This window comes from Mus musculus, chromosome 5 (genome assembly GCF_000001635.26).
Source record: "Mus musculus strain C57BL/6J chromosome 5, GRCm38.p6 C57BL/6J".
In the NCBI taxonomy this organism is placed as follows: domain Eukaryota; kingdom Metazoa; phylum Chordata; class Mammalia; order Rodentia; family Muridae; genus Mus; species Mus musculus.
In genome coordinates this window covers 8,854,039-8,866,560 of record NC_000071.6, presented here as the reverse complement: position 1 = coordinate 8,866,560, position 12,522 = coordinate 8,854,039, and the positions used below count along the sequence as shown (strand labels likewise).

General features: G+C 42.6%; 1 protein-coding gene across 2 annotated transcripts in view; it reads right to left on the bottom strand.

Annotated features, from left to right (window-relative positions):
* Positions 1 to 246: 246 nt before the first annotated feature.
* Abcb1b (ATP-binding cassette, sub-family B (MDR/TAP), member 1B) overlaps positions 247 to 12,522 on the bottom strand; it is a 68,168-nt gene continuing 55,892 nt past the window's right edge. Inside the window, exons 26-28 of one of the 2 annotated variants that reach the window (NM_011075.2) lie at positions 4,931 to 5,137; positions 2,300 to 2,446; positions 247 to 811 (exon numbers count right to left, since the gene is read on the bottom strand). In NM_011075.2, coding sequence (NP_035205.1) covers positions 611 to 811; positions 2,300 to 2,446; positions 4,931 to 5,137 — 555 coding nt within the window. In that variant the 3' untranslated portion in view covers positions 247 to 610. The remainder of the gene's footprint in view (positions 812 to 2,299; positions 2,447 to 4,930; positions 5,138 to 12,522) is intronic. The other variant, XM_030254200.1, reaches the window with a different exon arrangement.

The window sequence follows — 12,522 nt, the reverse complement described above, 5'->3', positions numbered from 1 at the left end:
GTCTGTGCGCAGGGTTTGAGAGCAGCCAGTAAGGCGATGGAAAGCTCAGTGGACAAGTCTGAGAGGCAGCTAGGGAGGTGGCTTTGTGAGGCTCCAGGTGAAAAGGCATCCCGGGTGGAAATTACTTAAATTACTTAACCATCCCACAAAGAATAGAGAGGCTCTTAAAATCCACTTTTCTGAAGGCTGAAATTTACATCACCCTATTTGGAAGAGTAGATAAATTCATATACATAACAGATGGCTCCAATTATATGAAAATTTAATTTTTATAGGCAATTTAAGAAATAGTGCTTTTTACAATCTTTATAATCATTTAAGAAAGTAGGGTAGAAATTAAAAACTGAAACAAAATTATACATTTTATTTTAAAAAACTATATGTTCTCTTATGAATCACGTAATGCAATTAAAAACATGGCCCTGTTTAACTATGGCTTGTTTGTTTGTTTGTTTGTTTGTTTCCGATTTTGGTTCATTTAATTACAAAGTCTCGGAAGGCTTCTCATCTTGATGGAGTTACCTTTAACAGCCCTTGCCTTTTAACTTTGGTTTGGTGCCATGTTTAAACACCAATATTAAAAATACTTAGCACCTCAGATAGTCACAGCTCATGAGCGCTTTGCTCCAGCCTGGACCATTGAGAAGTAGATGCCCTTCTGCGCCAGCAGCTGCTGGTGGGTGCCGTGCTCCTTGACTTTGCCGTTCTCAATCACCACGATCAAGTCCGCGTTCTGGATGGTGGACAGGCGGTGAGCGATCACAATGCAGGTGCGGCCTTCCCTGGCTTTGTCCAGCGCTTCCTGGACAACCTGTTTCACAATTGCACCAAAGAATTAATGATAAAAACAGGCCTCTTCCTATAATTCCCCCTCCATAACCAGACCTGGGATTTATCTACTATGTCCTCTTCAATTGTGTTGTTAAAACTACACAAATTCTATCTCATGGAAGCCAGAATGCCTGATGCCAAGAGAACAGAGGGCAGCACATGCTGGCCCTGGGGAGGAGAAAGAGCCCTCGGGCAGCTGGCGGGAATGAGAACTGAACATCAACTATGGAAATCAGTGTGGAAGATCCTCCAAACAAAGACAGAATCATAATCGGCTGTACCTGTGCCTGGGTATGTAACTAGACTCCAAGCCACAATACCATGGATATCAGCATATCTGAGCATATACATTATCTGTCACAGCTACCATATAAAAACAGGCTAGATGCCCCTGAACAGATGAATGAATAAAGATAGTGTGGAACACATACACAATGATGCTTTATTTTGCCATAGGGAGAAGTAAATGGTGCCATTTGAAGGAAAGTGGAGTTGGAGAGACCATGTTAAAAGAGATGAACCAGACCCAGGGAGACCAATGCCGCGTGGATTCCCGTATGCAGAATTTCCATTTAAAGGGATATATGATATAAACATAGAAGGGAGACTCGGTGGTACTTGTAAGGGTTCACAGGGAGAAGAGGAGAAGAGCAGAGGACACGGAGGTGTAAGAAAGACAAAATACTGTGTTTTCTTTCTAGGCGTAACAGTAACTGCATGCTTTACATTAATAACACATATATTTTTAGTGCGAAAATAGAAAGGGAGCCATTCTGTGGGATGATGGATGGAGAAAGGAAATCAGGAAGTAAATATGAGGAAAATAAATGATAAAAACATAAAGTATAACAAAGTCAATTATTTTGTACAATAAAAAATTAACAAACTGTAAAAAACAAAACAAAAAACTGAACTACAACATGAACTTTAGAGACTAAGGAGTTTACCACATTAGAAAAAAAAAAAAAAGAATGAGTTCTAAGACAGGAGGTATCTAATATTAAGGCAAGGGCAGTAAGTACACTCTATCCAGCCATTTAAAAACACTCATGTGCCTTTCCACACAACATCCCTCAAGGCAGTCCTCCAGCCCAGCTCTCCAGCACATGCAGGAGGCCAGAGCACCAACCAAAGCCATCACAGCAGGTAGAAAACATCTCTTGACCATCAGATAGCTCAACTCTTAACCTTTCTCAGGCTGCAAGGCAGCAGCAGTGGCTGTCTTAGGGCACTGTCAGCCTCCAACTCTCACCTACAGCGCCTCATAGGCTGCAGCCAGCATGCAGCTTGTAGGCAGAGCACTGTGGAAAACAGGGTCCATGACTAACCTGCCTCTTATCACTGAAGGCCTCCTAAGTCCCAGCTGCAGACACGTTAAACTGCACTGGGAGCCACCATCAGCAACAATCAGCTATCTGGAGCTGTGTTCGCTTCTAAGGCAGAGAAAAAGCCCAACTTAAATTACTACCTTTTCACTTTCTGTATCCAGAGCTGATGTTGCTTCGTCCAGAAGTAAAATGTGAGGCTGTCTGACGAGGGCACGTGCGATGGCGATGCGCTGCTTCTGCCCACCCGACAGCTGAGTGCCTTTGTCTCCTACTCTGGTGTTGTATTTCTGTGAATGGAATTTGGTCGTTACAGAAACAGAGCTGATGGCGAAGCACAAAACACAGTTTGAGCACAGCAAATAGGATAATTAGATAAATTATTTAGAGGCTAAAAATAGGTTCCCAGAAAGCTAAACAAATTAGGGAAAAGCTCTACTTGGGTAGTTTAATGTTTCTTTTTGAAAACAAATATCTGGGCTCCAAAATTATATGCTTTAGTGTAAATAAGTTCAGCTTCCTCTATTCGAGAATATGGCAAGTCCATTATCTTTCATTTCCTGTGTGTGTGTGTTTTTTTTAACTTGTAACAAAGATTGGTAGGAGAAAGGAAATGATTTGAACAGCTGCTCACAAAAACAGAAACATCTTGTCACCAGCACGTGACACCTCTGCATGATTAAACCAGGCAAAGAAATCCTTAGGAAATAACCCCTGCCCCGTCTCTGTGTGTGTGTTTCTATTAAATTATCTTCAAGATTTAAACAATTTTAATGTGTCGAGGAATTCCACTAAGCTTAAAACAGATCCTTCTATATCAAAGTCTAGAGTCAAACCATTTCCCTATCATCTCAACAATAGAGAACTGTCACAAATTATTATACACAATGACAAAGACATGGCCTAAAGATGGTGTAACATCAGAAAGCAGGAGAGGCTGTTACAGCATGTTTAAGCAGAAAGCAAACTGCCTTATTATTTGTAGGCCTGTGGCAGGTTAGAATTAGTCACACACACAGCTCTGATTCTTGTGACTTGACTATAAAACCCATGCTCACTATAAGGGTGCTATTCTTATTTATTTTTTTTTGGTAATTCCAGTTCTGTGGTTGGCAGAGCAAGGCCTACATCTGTGGAGGAGATGGGCTCTGGTGAGGACAGAAGGATGCTTGGAACAGGCTCTTGAGCTAAAGCTGCCCCAGCATCCAGCGCTCTGATGTGTCCTGCCTCAGGTGAGTGCAGGGCCAGACCACACTGACCAGTGATCCTTAGGGAGCAGAGAAGATGGTGCAGTTAACTCTGTGGGAAGGAGGAGGACACAGGCTGGAGCATAGTAAGGTGGAGTCTAGGACTAACCACTCAGCAGGAGATGCTTAGAGATAGGGCTTAGTGTCAGAGTGATGGGAGTCCAGAAAAGCAGGTCCCTTGGGAGCCGGCTACTCTGTATCACTGTCACCTGCAGTTTAAATAACAAATTGCTGGACTTGGCTGACCTGTTTTTGTTCTTTCTTTCTTTCTTTCTTTCTTTCTTTCTTTCTTTCTTTCTTTCTTTCTTTCTTTCTTTCTTTTTTCTTCAGAAGAGCTAATATAGGAACGAAAAAAAAATCTGCTTTTCTACCAATTTCTAGGGTGAGGATTCAGGCTTTGACAAGAAGTGAACCTCATTTAGTAAAGGGGTCTGTAGGCTTGTACTTTGAGTGTCTCAGCCTCAAAAGTCAGTCACCCATGGCTGGACTACATTGAGGAGAGCAAGGGGACCGATCTCCTTCCAGGTCATGTGCTCAGAAGGAGCCGTTATCTGTGAAAGGGCCACATGACAAGGGATAACATGGGAAGAGCTAGGGCCATTTGTTCTTGCTCTCCTTGCCTACAAGGCCTCTGCCATCCTGGCAGGTCTGAGGCTATTAAAGCCTATTCTATAGAGGGCATTTCCTGTAATAGCAACTTTACAGGTGATAATGAAAGAGGGTATATTATTTGGGTAAAACTTGGGGCTGGAGAGATAGCTCAGAGGTTTAAAGTACTGGCTACTCTTTCAGAGGACCAATTTCCAGAACGTACAGTAGTTCACAACTGTCTATAACTCCCATCCCGTGGTTTCTGATGCCTTCTGTCTTCTGTAGACACCAGACCTGAATGTGGTATACAGGCACACATGCAGGTAACAGACCCATACACATAAGATTAAAAACAATAAAATTAAGATAACTGAGAGCTTAAGATAGAGCCAGCATAGGATTAAACCTAGGAAACATTTTAATAACCAACATTAAGTATAACCTGGGGTCAATGACACTCTCAATGGTAAGAAATTGTACAATAGCATGGTCTTCTCAACGACTCAGCTCTAATTAGAGAGGCCTGTTTCTGCCCTGGGTCCAGTCATCAGCCTGGCCTAATTCCAGAAGGAGGCTTGAAGTTTGTGAAAGAGCTGCAAAGTGATGGATGAAACAGAAATGGAGAATGCTGAGGACCACTTTGTCAGAATTAGGAGATACAGATATGGACTCCTGGTCCTTCACTCAGACTTGAAGAAAGAGCACTATCCCCCTGAAAGGGTGGGGCCTCCAACCCTGAAGCTGTAGGTCTATACCAGGCCTCCTCCTATACAGTTCCTGAATGGATGTCACACTGCTTCTGCCTCACCAGGACTCACAGGATCAGTATACTTAACACCTTGCAGGCAAGGGAGATGTGGCCAGATCTGTGTACACATGTGGATGTGTTTTGGCTGCTAACTTTTTTGGGTAGTCTTAATCTGGAGAGAGACGTACATCAGGCAGTGAGTCGATGAACTGGTGGATGTTGGCCTCCTTGGCTGCCCTCACAATCTCCTCATGAGACACGGCCCGGCTGTTGTCTCCATAGGCGATGTTCTCTGCAATGCTGCAGTCAAAGAGAATGGGCTCCTGGGACACAATGCCAAGGTGAGCTCGGAGCCACTGGACATTCAGTTGCTTTATTTCTTTGCCATCTAGAAACTGAAAGCAAGGGTTCATAGATTGACTTCAGGACCAGCACAATTCAGACCTACCAAAATCACCACCATTACTTCATACTTTAAGACTGTGGGGTTGTCATGAGATGAAAGAAGTCCTACTTATTTTACTTTGGATTTTCAAGGTTTGTTCAAGAATACCATAACTGTACATTTTGAGGAAGTACCCATTTCTCATGTTTTAACCCTGTTTTTTGTTCATTTTCTTTCTTTTTGATTTACATAGTAATAAGCAGAAAATTGACCCTCCTTCCAAAAATATCCATGTCTCAATTCCTGGAAACTGTGAATGCATTTTGTCAAAGAGGTATTAGAGTAGCACATTGTATCATGTGCATACATTAGATTGCTAGTAATTGGCTAACTCTATAATACAATGATTGTTCAGATTATCTTGGTGCAGCCAATGTATTCCTGAGGTTCTTAACTATGGAAAGGGGACAGGAGCAGACTATCCTGAGGTGTGTGGCATGAAAAGCCTTGGCCAGCTACTGCTAGCTTTGAAGATGGAGAAAGGATCCATGACTTAGGCAAAGCAGAGAAGCCTGTCTCTTGTGATCTCAAGAAGGTATACTACAGTACTGTCATTTGTATTTTAACACAGTGAGAGCTATGCTAGAGGCTCAAAGGCTTATAACAGTGTGTGTGTGTGTGTGTGTGATACAGAATGGACAGATAGACAAGTGTATAGAAGGATTCGTGGTATATTCAATACTGAGCCAAGAGTAAGAAAGAAAAGGCCACCTTTCCCCTACATCACCTATGGGTCACAACCATCTGTGGTTGAACAACTCCTTCACAGGGGTTGTGTAAGGCCATCAGAAAACACAAATATTTACATTATGATTCATAAAAGTAGCAAAATTACAGACATGAAGTAGTAACAAAATAATTTTGTGGTTGGGGTTACCACAACGAGAAGGACTGTATTAAAGGGTCATAACATTAGGAAGTCTGGGAACCAATGAGTTAGATGTGCAGGAGAGGAGCTGGGGAGACCCCTGCATAGACTTGTTGATAAAATCCTTTTCTGATACAGATATGCCAACTAAACAGATCTCTTTTTCAAAAACAAATGGCCTTCAAATGAGGGAGGTGTTGATGGCTTCTAAAGAAGACTCCAGTATCCCAGCTTTGGAGAGTCAAACAATGGTCCTAAGTGTGAAATGGTTCATCTATGTTCTCTGGGCTTCTGGTATAGCACTGGCCAAAACTAGGAATGCCACAGGAATCCATTTCTACTTGTGAGCCTGGCAGTTACATGGATAGAAGGCATACCATGACCTTGCTAGTACCAAGCTCTGTTACCATGGGAACCACTGTGTGCATCTACTCTCCTAGCTTTCTAAACATTTTAATAAGTCAAAGTGCAAAATAAAGGATGGGGAGAGGCAGGGAATATCATGTGACAGGCACAAGCCTACTAGCCCAACGCTACGGCAGCGGAGGCAGACCACTGTAAGATCAAGTCATTCTGAGCTACATGCCAAGTTCTAGACCACTGTGAACTATGTAGCAAAGTTCTATCTCAAAACAAGCACACAAGCAAGGTATCCATTTTGGAGCATAGCTATATGATCTTGTTAGAATGAGGAAGGATCACAACTTAGAAGTGGAAATTAGAAGAAATAATCCTTAAAGAAGCTTATTCTATGTTTATATCCCTGGAAGCAAAATACGTTATCGCATAGAATCACAGGCAAGTCTGAATGGTTCCTATAAGTTTTAAGAAGTTTGTACATTTCACCAAATACAATAAAACTCTTGGCCCTAATTATGACTGTAAAACACACAGGTTTGTAAACTATTTAAACCCATATTGGCCAAAGAATCCTTCTTCTAAGAAACACATGTTTGGAAACCCAGAATGTAAAATGCTTTCAGGTACAGCTCCCGTGGTAGAGGCACACCAGCGGTCTGATGGGAGACCCAGAAATTCTGCAGAACTCATGAAAATTGCTCACAAGATCCAAGCCCAAGGGAAGGCCTATCTAGGAAAGTAAAACTTGGTAAGGAATAATGCAAGGCTAATGAAGATAATTAGCTCTTTCTACGATAGCCTGCTACATTTACTGCTCCCTAGTACAGTAATTAAGTGCAGCATATGTATTATTTGCATATGTATGTACTCTGAAATAAAGAAAAAATGTCAAGGACTGAAAAGATTTTAATTTCTGAGATAAGCACAATGCACACACTCTCTTCTTTCTCTTCACAACATCTCGTAGGGTCACTAAGACCTAAAGGGGACAAAAGACCCTGACTGTGGTGTCTGGGACAGACTAGAGGTGGAAAAATGCAGGCCAGGAGCAGACTTAAAAAGCTAGGCTGCTAGGGCTTTCAAGTATATGTATGTCCTGGCACCTGAACAGCGTTCTGGGAGGGAGGGAGGGAGGGAGGGAGGGAGGGAGGGAGGGAGGCCAGGCTGCAGTCAGGAAGCTCTCCCTCTTAAGTCAGTTGCTGAGAAAGGAAGACTCTGCAATCTAAGACTTGGGTATCTAGATTTTGTTATTATTATTGTTGTTGTTGTTGCTTTTAAAATATTCCCTTTTTTATTAGAATGTATTAATCTATAAAACTACTGTCCCTCTTTCTTTTGTCCATCTTCTACTTTGACGTTATTTTTAATATTATATCTAACGTCTACATACAAGAGAAAATCCAATTTATATAACGTAACACTTTGCTCTCCACAGGGCGCTCCTACAGGTGTGCCATTAGGGATGTTTAGCTGGGACGAGATGTAACTGAGCAACCAAAGTTGAGGGCAGGTGAAGAGGTGTGGAGCTAAAGGCACGCTTCTCCAGGCGGGAGATAAGTAACTCCCAGCAACTGTGCCAAAAAGGCAAGTTGAAATTGAACAACTGTGTGTGTCTGTGTTTTTCATCCAATATTCTCTGGGCAGAGGCTGGTAGCACGGTCTGTTCCTGGTGCTTAGGTGGGGTAGCTAAAGCTATATGATACAGGCGGTATCCCTTACTAGCTTTCTAGGACATTGCAATTGTAATATACATTAAAGTTTGAAAGCCACCACTTAGGTCAAGGTCCCAAGCAGCACGGTACAAAGCTTATTGTCAGCCATAAGAGTTTCCTGATTCCAAGGCTTTCATTTCTTAAGACCATCATAGAAGTAGGGGGAGGGAGGACGTGGTAGGGTGTTTCTGGGAGGGAGGGGAACTGGGAAAGGGGATAACATTTGAAATGTAAATAAAGAAAATACCCAATAAAATGCAAAGAAAATTATCTAACAATAAATTACAAGAACTCCCCCTTGCCCCCCACAAAAAGACCAAATGATGCTCAAGTGGACAATCATTTTCCACGGCAGTAAGAAATACCTTTGAGATACCTATTACCACTAACAGAGTCACTAAGGGTCACTGTGGGGAATTGCAGGCTGGTCTCCAGTCTAGCTGAGGTCTGGACCCCGATGGTCATAATTCACCTACATGACACGGTAGGCGTTCCCTCATGCTCCTGGAACTCTGGTCCCTGCCTAAGTTACCACCTTCCACAGGCCTCACAAGGGAAGCATGGTCAGTAGTCACTTAAGCAATGGCCCAAGCTTCTAACCTTTAGGCTAAACTCCTCCCCAGTTACCTAGCAACAGTAAAGACCATAAAAAGGGCTGTTCAGCCCCCACCTCACTCTCTTTCTCTTATGCTCTCACTTCTTACTCCTCACTCTCGCCCCCTCTCTCTCCTCTCTGTCTTCTCTCCTCTCTCCTTTCTCTTTGTCTTCTCCTATCCTCTCCTCTCTTTCTCTCTTTTTCTCTTTCTCTCTAGCTTTCTCTCTAGCGTTCTCTCTCTCCCTCTCTCTCTCTCCCCCTTCTCTTTCCCCCTGCATTTCTATAATAAAGCTCTTAAATCATAGAGTCTCTGCTCCATCAAGATCCGCTGTGCAAACTCGCCAGTGTTGGGAACCTCTCCTCTCATCCCTCTCTCCTATAACCCCGGGGTGACAGGGTGTTGCCTTGGGGTCCCAGTTGGGGGCTGCCCCTTGTCCACCCCCTGTTGCATGGGTCAGAGGCTTGCATGCCCACCTGAGCATCTGCCTGTGTCTGCCTGCCCAGAGTACAGGAACTCTGGCCGGACATTGGGCCCCTTTTCCCTTCCCTTTCTTCGCCAGGGCCTCCCCTACCTACCCCCCGCCCCCCACCCTTTGTAGTTCCCAACAGGTCACTAGCTGATACTTAGAAACAAAATTTAACACATTAATTTACTGGGAATGCTTCTGAAAGGAGGCTGGCTGCTATGAACCATGTCCTGACATTTTAAAGCTCTAGTACAATTCACAGAAGAAGACAACAGGTATTTCTGGAATGAACAAGAATACGTTAGCTTCAGTGCATTTGTGTCTACCTTTACATACTAAGAACCAAAAGGTTGGAGAGGTGGCTCAGTGGTTAAGAGCACTCACTGCTCTTCAGAAGGTCCTGAATTCAATTCTCACTCCTCACTCTCATGGCAGCTCACACCTGTCTGAGGCCATCTTCTGGAGTGCAGATGTACATGTTAAAGTACCCATATACATAAAATACATAAATAAGTCTGGAAACAAACAAACAAACAAGCAAACAGGCTCAAAACTCCTTCCTTGACTCCCTGTTTTTGGGAGACACACTTGATTCCATCTGTGAATGTTACTGGGTAAAATTGAGAGGTAGATACCAATTCTCATTTAGCAGGAGTAGGCTGGTGGTGTGGTGGAAGATGGCAGTTCCTCCAACAGCTGGAACAAGCTTGCTCTTGTACACTAGGAACAGCTATAATGCTGACAGAAGTCCCTGTAACTTCTGGGTCATAGACCGCAGCAGCAGTGCTGAGATCAGAATCCAATCTCTTATTCCAATTCATTGCTCTTATTCATTTAGCTCAGCAAAGAGTGAGCACCTAACTCCTTTTATTAAATCTTTCTGTTTCCTGTACTGAGCTGAAATGATTTTTGTCCATGTTGTAGATTATGCTCTCCTGCTATTGTTGTTTTTACAGAACCATCACTGTTCCTTATGTAATGGTTTTGCCGTTGTTTAGTAAAGTTACAGTAAAGAATGGGGTCTATGGTGCCTGAGGACATGTCACTGTTTCCTCCTGGAAGGAATCACCCAGCCAAGAGACCACCCCTGAGGAAGCTGAGTTCATGTTAAGCCATGCTAAAAAGATGGGAGGAATAAGTATCTGTGAATGATAATGTATATTTTTCCTTCCTTTCCTTTCTCTCTGACTTTGGTGCAGTTGCTTCAGGGCTACCTTTTGACTCAGAAATGTCTAACGTGTACTCTTTCTTCATTTATAATTGTTTTTTTTTTCAAATACTGTCTAGTATGTCCAGAGCCTAAGTATGTTTTAGCTCTCCACCTATCTTGTGGCTTCTTGTCTGCCATGGGCTGACTTCTATGCTGGGTTAACTCAAGTGGCATGGCTTTTTCCTCTTTCTCTTCTCCAACTTCCTTCTCGGAGAAGCTGCAAATTTAAGCTTGCTTACCTTGGGACAATGCCCTGCCCCACTAGGAAGTTATTGTGACTATAATAAGATGCTATGAGATTTTAAAATCTTTCTTAAAATATAACAACATAGTTTGGGAAAGTATTAATTCTGCTAGGTTCCACTTTAACTGGCCTGCTTGCTACCCTGTGCTACCAAGCAGAACCCACATTACCTCTTGCAATAAGTATCAGCTATATGGCTCTTCACTATGCAAATCATACACAGCCATTGAGAGCTAGCTCCAGGTCTCCCTTCTCTAATCAAATTTGCACAAGCATATTTTTCCATCGTCCCAGTTAAAGTCACCATATGCTATTTCTTTTAATTGCACAGTTTACATGTGGCTTAATAAAAGCTTATTGAGGACATTACTCAAAATTCTGGCGGCTGACACTATCTCCTCTAATTGCTTTGAATGTAGCAAAGACCTTTTAGAAGAGTGGTTCTCAACTTTCCTAATGCTGCAACCCTTTAATACAGTTCCTCATGCTGTGGTGACCCCAATCATAAAATTACTTCATTGCTACTTCATAACTGTAATATTGCTGCTATTATGAATGATATAAGTCATAAAATAAATCTAAATATGATGTTCAACCCCACAGGTTGAGAACTGCTCTTTTAATAAGGTAAAAAGGTGTAAAGCATTTATAACTTAAAAAAAAAAACTGAGTACACTGGTTGGTTTTGTGTCAACTTGACACAAACTAGAGTCATCAGAGAGAAGAAGCCTCAACTAAGGAAATGTGTCATGAGATCCAGCTATAAGGCATTCTCTCAGTGACCAATGGAGGAGGGCCCAGGCCACGGTGGGCGGTGCTATCCCTGGGGTTCTATAAGAAATCAAACTGAGCAAGCCGTGGGAAGCAAGACAGTAAGCAGTACCCCTCCATGGCCTGTTCATGAGCTCTCGCTTCCAGGATCCTGTGCTGTTTACTGTCCTGTCCTGACTTCCTTCAGTGGTGAACAGTGCTATGCATGTGTAAGCTGAATAAACCTTTTCCTCCCCAACTTGGTCTTTTTTTTTTTTTTTCGGTCATGGTGTTTCATTGCAGCAATAAAAACCCTAACTAAGACACTGAGTAAAATATGATTGTTTTTGAATAGTTATTGTGTAGCAATTCTAAAAGCCATGGGATCAGATTGAAAAGTCTCCACTCATCTTCATCATTGATGGCAGCCAGGATCCCTTAGAGCTGATGGGAATCGAATGTTTGGGTCATTGTCTTATTGCTGTGTGGCTATGTGGCTCTGTGCATACAGAGTAACACTTTTCTGCTCTAAGCTGCATCTTTGCACTCTTTTTGCTGTATACCACTACATTTATTTAAACTCATAGCCAAAGCATGCTTCAGTTTCCCCCTTTTAAAAATATTGATTTTATTGGAGCTGGAGAGTGTAGGCACATGCCTTTAATCCCAGCACTTGGGAGGAAAAGACAGATGTATATCTGTGAGTTGAAGGCCAGTGTGGTCTACAGAGCTAGTTCCTGGACAGCCAAGGCTACACAAAGGAACCCTATTGCAAAAACAAAAAAAACAAAAAAAAAAAGATTTTTTTTTTTTTTTAGTTAATTTGTTTTTATGTAAGCACGTATCTCAGTGTATATATGTGCACCATGAGCACACAGAAGGATAACACAGGTCATAAGTTGGAGTCAGATTCCCCTGGAAGTGGAGGTCTAAGGCACCAAGTGGTTGCTGAGAACTGAACCAAGGTCCTCTGCAAGGCAGTGAGTACTTCTGACTGCCGAGTCCTCTGCACAGACCTCCAGATTCCTTCTTTTGAACATGTTACCTCAAATGTCCCCTATTCTGCTGCTACTCCTACCTCTTCCACTGTCAACTGCTTCACAGTTCACACTCCCTGAATCTCCATGTT